The sequence below is a fragment of the Oncorhynchus clarkii genome, chromosome 2, assembly GCF_045791955.1.
Source record: "Oncorhynchus clarkii lewisi isolate Uvic-CL-2024 chromosome 2, UVic_Ocla_1.0, whole genome shotgun sequence".
NCBI classification, from domain to species: Eukaryota; Metazoa; Chordata; class Actinopteri; order Salmoniformes; family Salmonidae; genus Oncorhynchus; species Oncorhynchus clarkii.
Genome location: NC_092148.1, coordinates 89,471,053 through 89,488,206, shown reverse-complemented (window position 1 = coordinate 89,488,206; position 17,154 = coordinate 89,471,053). Strand labels below are relative to the sequence as shown.

General features: G+C 42.7%; 1 protein-coding gene across 1 annotated transcript in view; it reads left to right on the top strand.

The window, feature by feature from the left end:
- The window catches only part of LOC139383157 (solute carrier organic anion transporter family member 1C1-like), a 33,384-nt gene extending 19,526 nt beyond the window's left edge, over positions 1-13,858 (top strand). Inside the window, exons 6-15 of the mRNA XM_071127522.1 lie at positions 599-745; positions 890-988; positions 1,446-1,700; positions 2,340-2,504; positions 8,259-8,454; positions 8,719-8,884; positions 10,095-10,285; positions 10,487-10,551; positions 10,633-10,750; positions 13,624-13,858. Of these exons, the coding sequence (XP_070983623.1) occupies positions 599-745; positions 890-988; positions 1,446-1,700; positions 2,340-2,504; positions 8,259-8,454; positions 8,719-8,884; positions 10,095-10,285; positions 10,487-10,551; positions 10,633-10,750; positions 13,624-13,858 (1,637 nt within the window). The remainder of the gene's footprint in view (positions 1-598; positions 746-889; positions 989-1,445; positions 1,701-2,339; positions 2,505-8,258; positions 8,455-8,718; positions 8,885-10,094; positions 10,286-10,486; positions 10,552-10,632; positions 10,751-13,623) is intronic.
- Positions 13,859-17,154: the final 3,296 nt, after the last annotated feature.

Below are 17,154 nucleotides of genomic sequence, written 5' to 3'. Positions count from 1 at the left end.
TGGCTGATGTCCAGGATACTAGAACATTGATAGGCTAAGACCAACGGGAGGGGTAAGGAAGGAATTCAGACTGGCTGATGTCCAGGATACTAGAACATTGATAGGTTAAGACCAACGGGAAGGGTACGGAAGGAATTCAGACTGGCTGATGTCCAGGATACTAGAACATTGATAGGTTAAGACCAATGGGAGGGGTAAGGAGGGAATTCAGACTGGCTGATGTCCAGGATACTAGAACATCGATAGGTTAAGACCAACGGGAAGGGTACGGAAGGAATTCAGACTGGGTGATGTCCAGGATACTAGAACATCGATAGGTTAAGACCAACGGGAAGGGTACGGAAGGAATTCAGACTGGGTGATGTCCAGGATACTAGAACATTGATAGGTTAAGACCAACGGGAAGGGTACGGAAGGAATTCAGACTGGGTGATGTCCAGGATACTAGAACATTGATAGGTTAAGACCAACGGGAGGGGTACGGAGGGAATTGTGACCGGCAGTTTTTCATCCATTAAATCATTAAATTCTACTATGATATTGTGGCATCTAATGCTGTATTTAAGCATGTTTTTTCTTTCTTTCTTCTAAATGACAGGCTGTGAGCAAGAGTCCAGTGTGTCTATGTGGATCTATGTGTTCCTGGGTAATGTGTTAAGAGGGATAGGAGAGACTCCTGTACATCCGCTGGGAATCTCCTATATAGACGACTACGCCAGGTCTGAGAATGCAGCCCTTTACATTAGTAAGATAACATGTTTTTTCCGTCTCACAAAAAAAGAAAACGTATATTCATTATAACTTTCAGAAACATTTGTTTAAAGTAGGATAGGTCATCTATCATGTCGCTAAATTAAGTTTGTGTCTTTTCTATGTTTGAATGTTTCAGGCTGTGTCCAGACCATATCAATCATAGGTCCCGTCTTTGGCTACTTACTAGGATCCTTGTGTGCCAAGATATACGTTGACATAGGATACGTGAACATGGGTGAGTCGATTCAGACAACTACCATATTACTGGCGTCGTATATACAGCCACGGTGGTGTCATTACGTAATGACATAAATCCAGTTCAGTTGCTATATACTCATGGTGCTGCTTTTATCCAGAGCAACTACCAGTCAGATACGTCACGCGTCTATACTTACAGTCATGCGTCTATACTTACAGTCACGCGTCTATACTTACAGTCACGCGTCTATACTTACAGTCACGCCCCAGCACGCCCCAGCGGAAATCGAACTCACGACCGTTGGTGTTGCTAGCACTATGCTCTATAGCAGGTCCCCCCCCCCCCGGCACTACACAGCTAATTAACCAACTCAGGACTGAGAATAGGAAACCCTGGATTGTTCTCTGTTCACATACTGATTTAACTGAATCCTAAATGGCTTTGAGCCCAACCCTGTTGGTTATATGATCCTAATACACCTGTCCTTCTCCAGAGACTATCACCATCACCCCAGGCGATGCCCGCTGGGTGGGGGCGTGGTGGCTGGGGTACCTCATAGCCGGGGCTATCACCCTCATGTCTGCTGTACCCTTCTGGTTCCTGCCCAAGTCGTTGCCTATTCCCGTGGATAAGCAACTTAATGCCAACTTCACCCCAGAACAGACCCGGTTCATCAAGGACTCTCCCTCAGCCATGGAACATAAGTTTAGACCAGAGGAACCAGCCAACTTCCATCAAATGGCTAAAGGTACCTTAATATCCCCTGGCCTGGCTTTTGAGAAGACCCATAACAACATACAGTACAGGCCTAATAATCAGATGAGTGTATACTTCAGGCAGGGTAAAATTAGGTTGGGGATACAGTAACGCATTGGAGAGGATCTACTACTCCCTTAAACATAAAAACGTGTTCCGGAAGGTTTCTTTGGCTGTGCCCATGGGAGAACCCTCTGAAGAACCATTTTATGTTCTAGGTAGAACCCTTTTGGGTTCCGTGTAGAACTCAAAAGTGGAAAGGGTTCTAACTGGAATCCAAAAAGGGTTCTTCAAAGGGCTCTCCTATGGGCACAGCCAAAGAAACCTAGGTTCTAGATAAAAACACGTTTTTTCTAAGAGGGCTCTACTTCAGAGGGCTCAGGGAGTACACTCTGGACTATCTGAGCCCTCTGAAGAAGTAGATATGGTCGTCTCTAATAGCATTATTCATTCGCTTTCCATCTGTATGTCAATGCAGTTTTATACGGAGGTGAATGGGACATTATCTATTTTTTTTACCTTTATTTAACAAGGCAAGTCAGTTAAGAACAAATTCTCATTTAAAATGACGGCCAAACCCGTACGAAACAAGGAACAATAATCGCTGTTGTTTGTTGTTGTATTTTCACAGAATTTGTTCCAACATTGAAGAGCCTACTGGGAAGTCCAGTCTATATAACCTACCTCTGCGTGACTATTATTCAATTCAACTCTCTCATCGGCATGGTAACCTACAAGCCCAAATACATTGAGCAACATTACGGAAAGTCAGCATCAAAAGCCAACTTCCTAATGGGTGAGTGCTGCGTCGTTTTATGATCATGTGTTTAATGTGTCTTTAAAATCATACATCATCAAAAATAACATTGCTAATATTGTGTAATGGTGTAATAAAGTGTTTTTCTTCAGTTAGCTGGTTTTGTCTGGAGAGTTTCATGATCTGTCTTTTAGCCATATTTCCATGGCAGTATGGTTCTTTCATATAAAAAAACAGCTGCTCGAAAGATAGCTCTGACTTCTCTGTAATAAACACTGACATGATGAGACGGACTCTGACTTCTCTGTAATAAACACTGACATGATGAGACGGACTCTGACTTCTCTGTAATAAACACTGACATGATGAGACGGACTCTGACTTCTCTGTAATAAACACTGACATGATGAGACGGACTCTGACTTCTCTGTAATAAACACTGACATGATGAGACGGACTCTGACTTCTCTGTAATAAACACTGACATGATGAGACGGACTCTGACTTCTCTGTAATAAACACTGACATGATGAGACGGACTCTGACTTCTCTGTAATAAACACTGACATGATGAGACGGACTCTGACTTCTCTGTAATAAACACTGACATGATGAGACGGACTCTGACTTCTCTGTAATAAACACTGACATGATGAGACGGACTCTGACTTCTCTGTAATAAACACTGACATGAGAAGACGGACTCTGACTTCTCTGTAATAAACACTGACATGATGAGACGGACTCTGACTTCTCTGTAATAAACACTAACATGAGAAGACGGACTCTGACTTCTCTGTAATAAACACTGACATGATGAGACGGACTCTGACTTCTCTGTAATAAACACTGACATGAGAAGACGGACTCTGACTTCTCTGTAATAAACACTGACATGAGAAGACGGACTCTGACTTCTCTGTAATAAACACTGACATGATGAGACGGACTCTGACTTCTCTGTAATAAACACTGACATGAGAAGACGGACTCTGACTTCTCTGTAATAAACACTGACATGATGAGACGGACTCTGACTTCTCTGTAATAAACACTGACATGAGAAGACGGACTCTGACTTCTCTGTAATAAACACTGACATGAGAAGACGAACTCTGACTTCTCTGTAATTAAGCACTGACATGAGAAGACGGACTCTGACTTCTCTGTGATAAACACTGACATGAGAAGACGAACTCTGACTTCTCTGTAATAAACACTGACATGAGAAGACGGACTCTGACTTCTCTGTAATAAACACTGACATGAGAAGACGGACTCTGACTTCTCTATAATAAACACTGGCATGATGAGACGGGACTCGATAAAAGCGAGATAGACTTGAAATTAATAGAAAATAATATTGAATAATGTAAATAATAAATAGCCGGTCTTGATATTAAATTATATTCAAGTTAAATTATATTTAAAGTGCTGTTGATGACCACATAATAATAATAATAATAATAATAATATGCTTTTATTCTGTACTCAATTAGAGAAGAGTGGTTTAGTAGGGAGTGGAGAGGAGGTTGGGGGCTCAGCCAGAAATACATTCAGCATTCCCCCTGTCCTTTCAACCATCAAAGACAGTTTCATCTCTCATGACCACTTCACATGAAATATGGATGAACGACTTTGATATGAATGAGGCTATTCCTTCCTTTGATCTCTTCTGGGAAGAAGGATTGCGCTAGATACAGTCGCATCTCTGCCTCACTGTAAAACCCAGTGAGTGATTCCCAATACAGTTTCCTCCCCCTCTGTAAGAACCTGGGTCCTTTCTCAATTCGTCTTTCTGTGACTCGCCACACCCTATCTCCTTGCCCGCTTCTCAACCCTATTGGAGGAGAAGATCATTATGAGGAGGAGGTGATGAGACAAAGATGATAATTGAGAAAGATCCCTTTTGTCTTGTGATGTCTGTATTGTACGTGCCTGGCTACCCAGACTCCTTGCTCCTGCCAAATGTTACACTGCACCCACGGACATTAGTTTTGTTCTCTGCAATGAGTCTGGATCTGAGTACCTCCCCGACCCTTCAACGAATGCGAACACATTTTTGGGGCTGTCTGATTGGTCCAGATTCAGAATACACGTGGGCAAACCGCCGGTTTGAAAGTTCGTCATTGGCTTTGATACTCAGATGGGTTAGAGATGATCCAATCGATGATGAATTTGTTTTGTACAACACCTCTCTTGCCCCTCTTCACCACAAACGACTTCAGACTAAAGTATGTAGCGAACAACAGAGTAACGGAATCATTTATTGTGAGTTGTCAGGTTAGTATTGTATTGCAGGCATAATCACCATCCCAGCTAGGAAGAGTGGATTGTGCTAGATCTTTCCCTGTAAAATGGCTATAGACAAGCCCGGCTCTAAACTTTTGGGGGGGACCCCTCACCACCATGCTGGCAAAACATTTTAGTGGCCCCCTTCTTGACGGTGGAGAGATTTTTGATTTTGATTTAGAGTTAATTTCGTGCAATTCTACACTTTGCCATTAGGCACAGAGAAAATGCTGCCATTTTTAAACAATTCCACACATTTTGCCATGGGGCCATTTAGGGGCATTTTTTGTCGTTGCCGTTTTTACAGCTAATTTCCTGTAATTCCACACATTTTTTGTTGTTGCCGTTTTTACAGCTAATTTCCTGTAATTCCACACATTTTTTGTTGTTGCCGTTTTTACAGCTAATTTCCTGTAATTCCACACATTTTGCCCAGCCCATTGTGAGCCTGAAAACTTCATCCTGACACGTTTTTGCAAAAAAGGTTAAAAAAAAAAAAAGGTCAAATGTCACAGTAGCTGATGTTTTTTCTCAATACATTGCAGTCAATGGGAAAAGATGTCACAGTGTTGATGTTTACAATATGTCAATACATTCCAACTAATGGGAAAAGATGAGTGTCACAAGATTGATGCTTATGTCAATACATACAGTAGCAGTCAATGGGAAAAGATAAGAGACAACCGATTGGGTTGAGCCAAGATGTTGAGATGAAGCGAGGGTTAGGGTTAGGCTTAGAATTGAGCTGGAAGTTGATATGAAGCTAGGGTTAGGAATGAGGTTAGGTTTAAGGTTGAGCAGGGTTGAGCTTTGAGTGGACATGAAGTTAGGGCCTCAACACTAGACATAACCCTAGCCTTAATCCAATTGAATAAATCATTAATTTGCCCCTCCCCCTCTACATGGCTCCCAAGTGGCACCGCGGTCAAAGGCACTGCATCTCAGTGCAAGAGGCGTCACTACAGTCCCTGGTTCTGTATCCAGGCTGTATCACATTCGACCGTGATTGTGGGTCCCTTAGGGCGGCGCACAATTGGCCCATTGTCGTCTGTGTTAGGCCGGGGTAGGCCGTCATTGTAAATAAGAATTTGTTCTTAACTGACTTGCCTAGTTAAACAAAGGTGACATAAAAACATTTTAAAAAAGGGTAGGCCTCACCTGACCTAGAGTTAATGTGCTTTTGAGTGACATCGGCAGAACGGTTGAGAAATAGAATCAATATTCACACATGGGACCGTTCAACAGACGCTCCCGATGAACGCAAGCATACATCTGACCATGTGAAATGAACTCTTCACAGTGAAAACTCGGTCTCTCAAGAGAACAAGGCATTTCTTCCATAGAAAAGCATTGTCTACAGTCCTCACATAACCACGACACTCCCGTTGACTGCGTCGGCACTGAACTAGTTGACCGTCTTTGCACACAACCTTGCCCTGTGTTGAGGTTCAGCTTCCTGTGACAACAACGTAAAAACCTGAGGACTTTATTAAAGTGGGTTCCCAGGAGGGAACCCGGCATATAAAATGTAAAGTGGGTTCCCAGGAGGGAACCCGGCATATAAAATGTAAAGTCAATAGACCCAAAAGCATTTTTGACCTCCATTGGACACAATGGTCTTGCAGTTCTAGAAACTAAGACCATTATTATGAATTATTGAATTCATTCTGAAAAGGATATTTTAAAGTTAGATTGACTTTAAACTTTAAAACTGTGTGTCTGCCTTCCTGCCTGTCTGCTTGCCTATCTGGCTGTCGGCCTGTCTGTGGGAGAGAGGAAGGAGAGAGCGAGGTGAGAGGAGGGGAAGGCAGGGAAAGGAGAGAGAGAAAGAGAGAGAAATGGAGGGGGAAGAGGGAGGGGGGAGAGGGGTGAAGGGGGGATGGGGAGAGAGGGAGGGAGAGAGACAGATGAGAGGAGGTGGAGGGAGAGAATGGATGAGGGAGAGAGCGAGAGAGAGAGAGAGAGATGAGAGAGAGAGAGAGAGAGACTGAGACAGAGACAGAGACAGAGACAGAGAGGGGGAGGGGAGAGAGGTGAGAGCGAGACGGAGAGGGTGGAGCATGAGAGATGTGAGAGGGCGAGAGAGACAGAGGGGGAGGGTGAGAGAGAGAGAGACAGAGAGGGGGAGGGGAGAGAGGTGAGAGAGAGACGGAGTGGGTGGAGGATGAGAGATGTGAGAGGATGAGAGGGTGAGAGAGATAGAGAGGGTGGAGGATGAGAGATGAGAAGCAAAAATTCTCGCAATTCTACACATTTTGCCATGATTTATGCATGCCATGTTAACATAATATCTACAGTAAGTGTGAGTGACTAACAAAATCAATGGAGACCACCTGGAGGTCAGGGGACCCTGGGCTTGTTTACTACAAGTTTAGATAGCTGGCTTGACTAACTTACCAATCTAAAAAATGTTAGCTGAAATGAGCTAATTGAGTGACTGTCAGGGACTGACATGAGATAATAACTGTTGATGCACCTTGTGTATTTTAGTATTCTAAAAGGTCAGTCTGACATCTGCATTGGCCATGCAGCATTTAAGGTGATACGGCCTCTGCAGAAGTCAGGGCTTCTTTCGCCTTCGCGGAGCAGCGCAGAGCTGTTGTCAAGGAAGTTGTCAAGGAAGTGAGTTTGTGTTGTTTTTTTTCGGGACCTCCCGACCCCCTCTACCGTCAACCAATCATGTCAATGTAGAGCTAAATGGAGCCCTCCGCATTGTTACAAAATTTGGGAGGCGCACGGTGATGCAGTACGGAGCTCAATTTGGTCTTCGCGTGCCTTCGTAATTGCATCACAACATCCACACGGAGCCTTTGACCACATTCCCCGGATCAAGCATGCACAAATACCACTCCGAGGTTCATTGCTAAATTGTAATTACTTCGCTACTATGGTCTATTTATTGCCTTACGTCCTTACTCCATTTCCACACTGTATATAGACTTTTCTATTGTTATTGACTGTACTTTTGTTTATCCCATGTGTAACTCTGTTGTTTTTTGTCGCAGTGCTTTGCTTTATCTTGACCAGGTCGCAGTTGTAAATGAGAACTTGTTCTCAACTGGCCTACCTGGTTAAATAAAGGTGAAAAAAATAAAAATAATTGTCTTTAACTCTTAACAGTAAGTTGACACCCTGGCTGAGTTCCTAAACATTTATTTTTTTTTTTGGGGGGGGGGGAGCTGTAGCCCTAAATGGTCTCCTATGGCACATATGCCAAGGGCCAGGCCTGGCTATACCCCTAATCCCACACTTCCCCTTCCTGTGGTATAAACTTGTTGTTCGTATGATGTCTGTAGAGATCCCATGGGGAAATCTGTTTGGGAATGAGCTGGCAACCGGAGGGTTGATGGTATCAGTATCGTAGATGCCTGACGTTGTGCCCTTGAAAGACACTTAACCGTCAAAACTGCTTCAGGGGAGCTGTACTACGATTAGAACGGTTCTTTCAACTTCCCTCTATGTGCTGTGCATGCATGGCTGATGTCTATTTCTGCTATACAGGCATGGTCAACATCCCTGCAGTGGCTCTGGGGATGTTCTCAGGGGGTGTGCTCATGAAGAAGTTCAAGCTGGGCGTCATGGGAGCTGCTAAGTTCGCCTTCGGGACCTCCCTGCTGGGGTACTTCCTGTCCCTCTTCTTCTTCGCCATGGGCTGTGACAACGCCAAGGTGGCTGGGATAACCATGTCATACACAGGGTAAGTCTCCACGCTGGATACAAACCTCCCCCATCGTCTTTTATGTATTCAACTAAACTCTATTGGGAACGAGGAGCTATTCTTAGTCACTCAGAATAGAGAAAAAAACATGTCAGTCAAAACAGAGTCGCTATGAACTGACCTAGAAAACAGTCTGTGTAAATGAGTGAACACTGATCATTGATGTTGTGACAGATCTTTCTAGAATCTAATACACACTGTACCTTTTCAGTCGTTTCTGCATCCGTCTCTGTGTTTGTCCAGGGTGGAGGGTTTGTCGTACCAGCAGCCATCTCTGTTCTCTGAGTGTAACTCCGGTTGCCTGTGCTCCGGGAGTGACTGGGACCCTGTCTGTGGAGAGAACGGGATCACTTATGTGTCCCCCTGTTTGGCTGGCTGTACATCCTCTACCGGAGCAGGCAAAAACACGGTGAGATGATATCCTAGCGTTCCCCTTGGGCCTATACACGGACTATACAAAACATTAAGAACGGCTCTTTCCATGACATAGACTGACCAGGTGGATCCAGTGGGAAGCTATTATCTCTTACTGATGTCACTTGTTAAATCCACTTTAATCAGAGTAGATGAAGAGGAGGAGACGGGTTGATGATGGACTATTAAGCCTTCCGACGATTGAGACCTATGGATTGTGTGCCATTCAGAGAGTGAATGGACAAGACCACCGGTTTGTGTCAAGAACTGCAACGCTGCTGGGTTTTTCCACGCTCAACAGTTTCCTGTGTGTATCAAGAATGGTCCACCACCCAAAGGACGTCCAGCCAACTTGACACAACTGTGGGAAGCATTGGAGTCAACATGAGCCAGCATCACTTAAGCCAGCAACACTTTCGACACCTTGTAGATTCAATGCCCCAATGAATTGAGTCTGTTCTGAGGGCAAAAGAGAGGGGTGCAACTCAATATTAGGAAGGTGTTCTTAATGTTTGGTATACTCAGTGTATGTGAAGTCATCAGGTGGAGACAAATATATCGAACTCCTGCCTCTAGGGGCCTTATGTAGACTAGAGTAGGTAGTACTCACCACTAGTCGGGCAGCAGGGTAGCCTAGTGGTTAGAGCGTTGGACTAGTAACCGGAAGGTTGCAAGTTCAAACCCCCGAGCTGACAAGGTACAAATCTGTTGTTCTGCCCCTGAACAGTCAGTTAACCCACTAGGCCATCATTGAAAATAAGAATTTGTTCTAAACTGGTTGCCTGTGCCTAGTTAAATAAAGGTAAAATAAAAAAATAGTCCAGACTCCTTAGACATACCTTATGCAGACTCCCTAGACTGCTAGTCCAGACTCCCCAGACCGCTAGTCCAGACTCCCCAGACCGCTAGTCCAGACTCTCCTGACCGCTAGTCCAGACTCCCCAGACTGCTAGTCCAGACCACTAGTCCAGACTCCCCAGACCGCTAGTCCAGACTCTCCTGACTGCTAGTCCAGACTCCCCAGACCTCTAGTCCAGACTCCCCAGACCTCTAGTCCAGACTCTCCTGACAGCTAGTCCAGACTCCCCAGACCGCTAGTCCAGACTCCCCAGACCACTAGTACAGACTCCCCAGACCACTAGTACAGACTCTCATATTATTGTAATGTTTTACTCAGTAATCCCTCCCCATGTCCTCTCCTCCAGGTGTTTAACCAGTGCAGGTGTGTGGCGGTGACAGGGGCAGGTTCTCAGCCCAGTAACCTGACTGCCTCCCTGGGTCACTGTCCAATCAGAGACAGCTGTGACACAATGTTCCCCTACTTCCTCTTCTTGTCTGTCATCACTTCCTTCATCATCTCTCTGGGGGGAACGCCAGGCTTCATGCTTCTCATCAGGTCAGTGAGGCCATCTAGTGGATGGCCTGGAGAAATGCTACAATACAAAATGGGTTGTATCTTAACATGTTCAACTTGGGCAAACCGTTTTGTAAAAATCATGCTTTGATGTCACTCAAGTTCAAGTTAATCACAACAGTTAGGATTAAGTTTAGTTGGCCTTAAAGGACTTCCCTTAACTCCCTAATATTTTTTTTATAGGTGCATTAAGCCTGAGTTTAAATCCCTTGCTCTTGGAGTCCACACGTTGGCCACCCGGACCCTGGGTGAGTATTACTTATGTCCTCGGTTGACTGATTGATTGAGTTAGTCAATGATTGATTGATTGATTGATTGATTGATTTTAGCTGGCATCCCTGCACCTATCTACTTCGGAGCCGTCATAGACACTACCTGTTTAAAGTGGGGAAACACAAAATGCGGAAGAAGAGGAGCGTGTAGAATCTACAACACAACAGCCTACAGGTAAAACACCTAGGTGGTCAATTCAGACTTAGGAAACTATGCCTTCCACTATTCACTTCTCTGTAGTTGGTATTCATCAGGAACTTAAACTACACTGTTGCCCGTTGCCTCCCTCCTTAGGAACATTCATATTGCACAATAAAATATTTGAACAGAATATGAATTTTCTGCCCTTCCGCTTGTCTCACTCAGTAACTTTCCATGTCACTCAGTAACTTTCAACACACCTAGTTCCTCTTGACCCTTGACCCCGAACATATGCATTCTTTATACATGTAAAGTAATCAACAAGTCCTGGTATGGTAACATGAATAAGTATATTTCAAGCTAGAATCCAAATCCATACTGTTCAACATTATAGAAACTTTGAAATGACTTAGAAATGAACAGAAAATAAAACATTATTTAATATTCCCACAATTAATTTGTATGTTCACACCTGCAAGACTTATGGGCTCTGATTATGTAATCTGCTTCCATGGCATAAGGCCCTGGTCTGAATTTATAATCACACTAAGAACACTCTACCCCCTCTTACCTGCCATTACCCGTCCCATTGAACTACTGATCGTTGGAGTTGGATTTGGAGCGTTTGACTTCCTCCCTCAGGCTCCTAAGAGAGTGAGGGACTTGAAAAGAACAAGAAAACAAAAGAAGATGACAAGTGTTAGTAATGCGTTATTAACCTATGCATAATCATTTATGGCAATAACCGAAGTTTGATAACATGACGACTGCCAATCTCCCTTTTAGTCTGACTAAGGGACACCACTAGGATACCGTTCTGTTGGGTTCCACAGAAATGCTTTTGTACCCAGACTTCTTCCTCAGTTAAAAGTCTATAATTCAAATCATAAATCAACTCAGTAGGTTTGTACTGTCTCTTACGCATGGCTAAAGAAGTCTATAGCTTGGCTCTCCGAATGTCATTCTAGCAGGTTATAAAGCCAGTATTTTATAAATTTGACTGTGAAAAAAAATGATTCAATATATATATTCCACGTTGGTTCAGCGTAATTGAATTGAAATGAGGTTGAAACATCGTTGATTCAACCAGTGTGTGCCCAGTGGGATGTTGATATGTTTCAGTTTGATACCATATGACTGGTTTTACATTTTTCTCCAGCGATCAAAACATAAAACCCTCCCACTTGATGGCCAACAGATTATCTCTTGCGGCTTTCATTCAATAGGATTTTCAGTCCATTTATCTCCAGGGCATCCCTTTAAATACACCTTTGTAGTTCGATTTCGTTCGACCAATGAAAGAAAGGCATCTAAATATATGCATATTCTTCTCCGTTTCAGAACCAATTTTTTGAAAAATTCTCAGAGGGTTTGGGGTTTTAGGGTTAGGAAAGTACTTATGAATCATAAACAGGTTTGGAGAGCATGAAATAAATTAAACTGTGGTTTGATTAATTCAGAAAATTGCCACATTCATTTCTTCAGCTCATGGTAATGTCTGAAGATATAGTGTACATAGAATTATAATAGAGAGAATTATAATAGAGAGATTAGTGTACATAGAATTATAATAGAGAGATTAGTGTACAATGGTTGGCTATAGCCTGTTCTATTGCCTGCACTAACCACAGAACTGTACTAATACAAGGCCAAGTATTACGCCATGTGTCGGTTCAAACTGTTACGACTGTGTGTGTATATATATATATTTTTTATTTTTTACCTTTACTTAACTAGGCAAGTCAGTTAAGAACAAATTCTTATTTTCAATGACGGCCTAGGAACAGTGGGTTAACTGCATGTTCAGGGGCAGAACGACAGATTTGTACCTTGTTATTTGAACTTGCAACCTTTTGGGTCCAACCACTAGGATACCCTGCCGCCCCAATATATATATATATATATATATATATATATATATATATATATATATATATATATATATATACATACATACATACATACATACATACATACATACACATATATATATATATATATACATATATATATGTATATATATATATATATATATGTATAATCAACTTTTACTAATTATCGTCAGCAACAACCACACAACCGTGAACTGTGAGAGCACTTACAGAGGAACCAAATTAAGATAAATTAAACAATTTAATTAAACGGAATGATGATGTAGGCTATAAATACTTATATTCTTGTTTTACCGTGCCATGTTTTTAGTATTCGTGCTCTCTGCTCTATTTTAGGGCAACAGTTAACATTAATGTACACTAATTGTAAGGTGTTACTTTAGAATAGTCTACTTCAAACGCTTTCATGTTAAGTGTAACCTATTTTAGTTTATTCTGAGGATTTTTATTTGTTAACCAGACAAGTCAGTTAAGAACAAATTCTTATTTTCAATGACGGCCTAGAAACAGTGGGTTAACTTCCTTGTTCAGGGGCAGAATGACAGATTTGTATCTTGTCAGCTTGGGGATTCGATCTTCCAACCTTTAGGTTACTAGTCCAACGCTACCTGCCGCCCCGATTCACTCTCTCCTTGGATCTGTTCTAGGATAGTATACCTGGGTCTGACTCGGGTCCTAAGGACGGGAAAGGGGATACCGACTGTAGTCAGCTGTACAACTGAATGCATTCAACCGACATGTTTTTTCCGCGTTTAACCCACCCCTCTGATTCCGAGAGATGCAGGGGGCTGCCTAAACTACGTCATCAGCGCCCGAGGAAAGTTCTTGTTGGATAACTGCCTTGCTCAAGGGCAGAACAGCAGATCTTTCCACATTGACTGTGCAGGGATTCGAACCAGGGACCTTTCGGTTACAGGCCCAAAACTCTTAACCGCTCTTGCTTCCTGTGTATACTGGCTTTCCCTATCCATAACTCTGAACCTATCCCTAACTCTCTCCTCTGTTCTGTTCTAGGGTAGTATACCTGGGTCTGACTATGGGCCTAAGGACTGTCTCTTTCTTCCTGTGTATACTGGGCTTCGCTCTACTCAGGAGGCACGTCAAGCAGGAAGAGAAAATAGCATTGACCAATGGGAATGTAGAGATGGAGTTCGAGTCTCTCAGGAAAGAGGAAAGCAACAACTCTATCCACTCTGACCAGTTTGTAAGAGCGCTGGACTGTAACCCTGACAGGGAGACACGGCTTTGATGGTCCTCAATATCTCAACATAGCTCGACTCCAAGACAGAATGAAACAGGTGTCGGGGGAGCAACTTTTGCCTACATAAAGCTAGTTGTGATCTCCCCCAAGTGGGTTAACCCTGTCGGAGTAGACTGTGTTTAGCAAGTTAGCCAACAGTCTAAGAAGCCCATGTTTTCCTTGTCACCGTTCACTACAACGCTAATCATTTTCGACAGTACCAGTGTTAATTATTTTTGGGGTGAATATTCAACAAATATTTTTTGTGAAAGGTGTCAGTACCCTGCGCTGGTACTCCGTACCATTGTGTACCTGCTCCACTGACCCAATACATGCCCTGACATCTCCTTTTACGGTATTTTTCCACCCTGAATAAAAGTGATTTAGCGAGGAGAGAAGAGCATGAAGTATATTTGTACTGTACTCCTGTAGATGATGTGAAAATAAATTGATGTTTTTTTGTTTATACAGTACCAAGTGAAAGTATACACACCCCTTGCAGAGTATTCACATTTTGCTACATTACATTTTTTATCTAAAAAGGGATTACATTAGATATTTTTCCTCCAGAACTATACAACTCCATATTTTCAAAAAGTGAACAAAAGTTATTTCAAAGATTTTACTGAGTTAAAGTTCATATGAGGAAATTGAAATGAATTAGACCCTAATCTATGGATTTCACATGACTGGGAATACAGAACTGAATCTGTTGGTCACAGATACCTTTTAAAAAAGGGGCGTGGATCAGAAAAACAGTATCTGGTGTGACCACCATTTGCCTCATGCAGCTAGACACATCTCCTTCGCAATCATTCCCACTCCTCTTCGATGGCTGTGCGAAGTTCCTGGATATTGGCGGGAACCAGAGCATCCCAAACATGCTCAATGGGTTACATGTCTGAGTATGCAGGCCATAGAAGAACTGGGCCATTTTCAGCTTCCAGGAATTGTGTACATGTCCTTGCAACATGGGACCGTGCATTATCATGCTGAAACATGAGGTGATGGCGGCGGACGAATGGCACGACAATGGGCCTCAGGATGTTGTCACTGCAATTGTGTTGTTTGTCCGTGGTTTATACCTGCCCATACCATAACCACACCGGAACCAATGGGCACTTTGTTCACAATGTTGGCATCAGAAAACCGCTCGCCCACACGACGCCATACACGTGGTCTGTGCTTGTAAGGCCGGGTGCACGTACTGCCAACTTCTCTAAAACAACATTCACCTCTGGCAACAAATTCTGGTGGACATTCCTTCAGAAAGCATGCCAATTGCACGCTCCCTCAACTTGAGACATCTGTGGCATCTTGTTGTGTGACAAAACTGCACATTTTTGAGTGGCCTTTTATTGTCCCCAGCATCTGTGTATCATGCAGTTTAATCAGCTTATTGGTAGGCCACACCTGTGAGGTGGATGGATTATCATGGCAAAGGAGAAATGCTCACTAACAGCGATGTAAAAAAATGTTGCTCAACATTTGAGAGAAATACACTTTTTGTGCATATGGAACATTTCTTAGATCTTTTATTTCAGCTCATGAAACATGTTCAGTGTAAATATTTACTGAACTTGAGCCATTTTTACAACAACAATAGATAAATGTTGCCCTAAGAGTTTGGAAGGTTGGTAGAATCTTATTTTGTTTTTAAAATCACAACATCCTCATTTTATATTTCTTAGTCATTTGTTTCACTTATAAATTTGAAGTAGGTTGTGTAGATCGATAGGGGGAAACCATCTGATTTCATCCATTTTGTTTTGTATTTTTAGGCAGCAAAAGAAGACTGCTTGCGGTGTGTAGACTCATGACTGTATGGAACAAAAATACATTTCTTGAATGTCAACATTTGTGTTTTACAGTGCCTTATTCATCCCCTCTTGGCGTTTTTCCTATTTTGTTGCATTGCAACCTGTAATTTAAATTTAATTGATTTTTATTTGGAGTTCATGTTAATTGACATACACAAAATAGTCCAAATTGGTGAAGTGAAATGAAAAAAATAAGTTATTTAAAAAAATAAAAAATAAAAAATTGAATAGTGATGCGTACATATGTATTCACCCCCTTTTGCTATGAAGCCCCTAAATAACATCTGGTGCAACCAATTACCCCCAGAAGTCACATAATTAGTTAGATTGCACACAGGTGAACTTTATTTAAGTGTCACGTGATCTGTCATATGATCTCAGTATATAGACACCTGTTCTGAAAGGCCCCAGAGTCTGCAACACCACTAAGCAAGTGGCATCACCAAGCAAGCAGCACCATGAAGACCAAGGAACTCTCCAAACAGGTCAGGGACAAAGTTGTGGAGAAGTACAGATCAGGGTTGGGTTATAAAAAAAGATCAAACTTTGAACATCCCACGGAGCACTATAAAATCCATGATTATAAAATGGAAAGAACCTGCCAAGAGAGGGCCGCCCACCAAAACTCACTGACCAGGCAAGGAGGGCATTAATCAGAGAGGCAACAAAGAGACCAAAGATAACCCTGAAGGAGCTGCAAAGCTCCACAGCGGAGATTTGGAGTATCTGTCCATAGGACCACTTTATGCCGTACACTCCACAGAGCTGGGCTTTACGGAAGAGTGGCCAGAAAAAAAGCCATTGCTTAAAGAAAAAAAAATAAGAAAACATGTTTGGTGTTTGCCAAAAGGCATGTGGGAAACTCCAAAAAACATATGGAGACTAAAATGAAGCTTTTTGGCCATCAAGGAAAACGCTATGTCTGGCGCAAACCCAACACCTCACATCACCCCGAGAACACCATCCCCACAGTGAAGCATGGTGGTGGAGGCATCATGCTGTGGCAATGTTTTTCATCAGCAGGGACTAGGAAATTGGTCAAAATTGAAGGAGAGATGGATTGTGCTAAATACAGGGAAATTCTCGAGGGAAACCTGTTTCAGTCTTCCAGAGCTTTGAGACTGGGACGGAGGTTCACCTTCCAATGACCCTAAGCATACTGCTAAAGCAACACTCGAGTGGTTTAAGGGGAAACATTTTAAATGTATTGGAATGGCCTAGTCAAAGCCCAGACCTCAATACAATTGAGAATCTGTGGTATGACTTAAAGATTGCTGTACACCTGCGGAACCCATCCAACTTGAAGGAGCTGGAGCAGTTTTGCCTTGAAGAATGGGCAAAAATCCCAGTGGCTAGATGTGCCAAGCTTATAGAGACATACCCCAAGAGACTTGCAGCTGTAATTGCTGCAAAAGATGGCTCTGCAAAGTATTGACTTTGGGGGGTGAATAGTTATGCACGCTCAAGTTTTAATTTTTTTTGTCT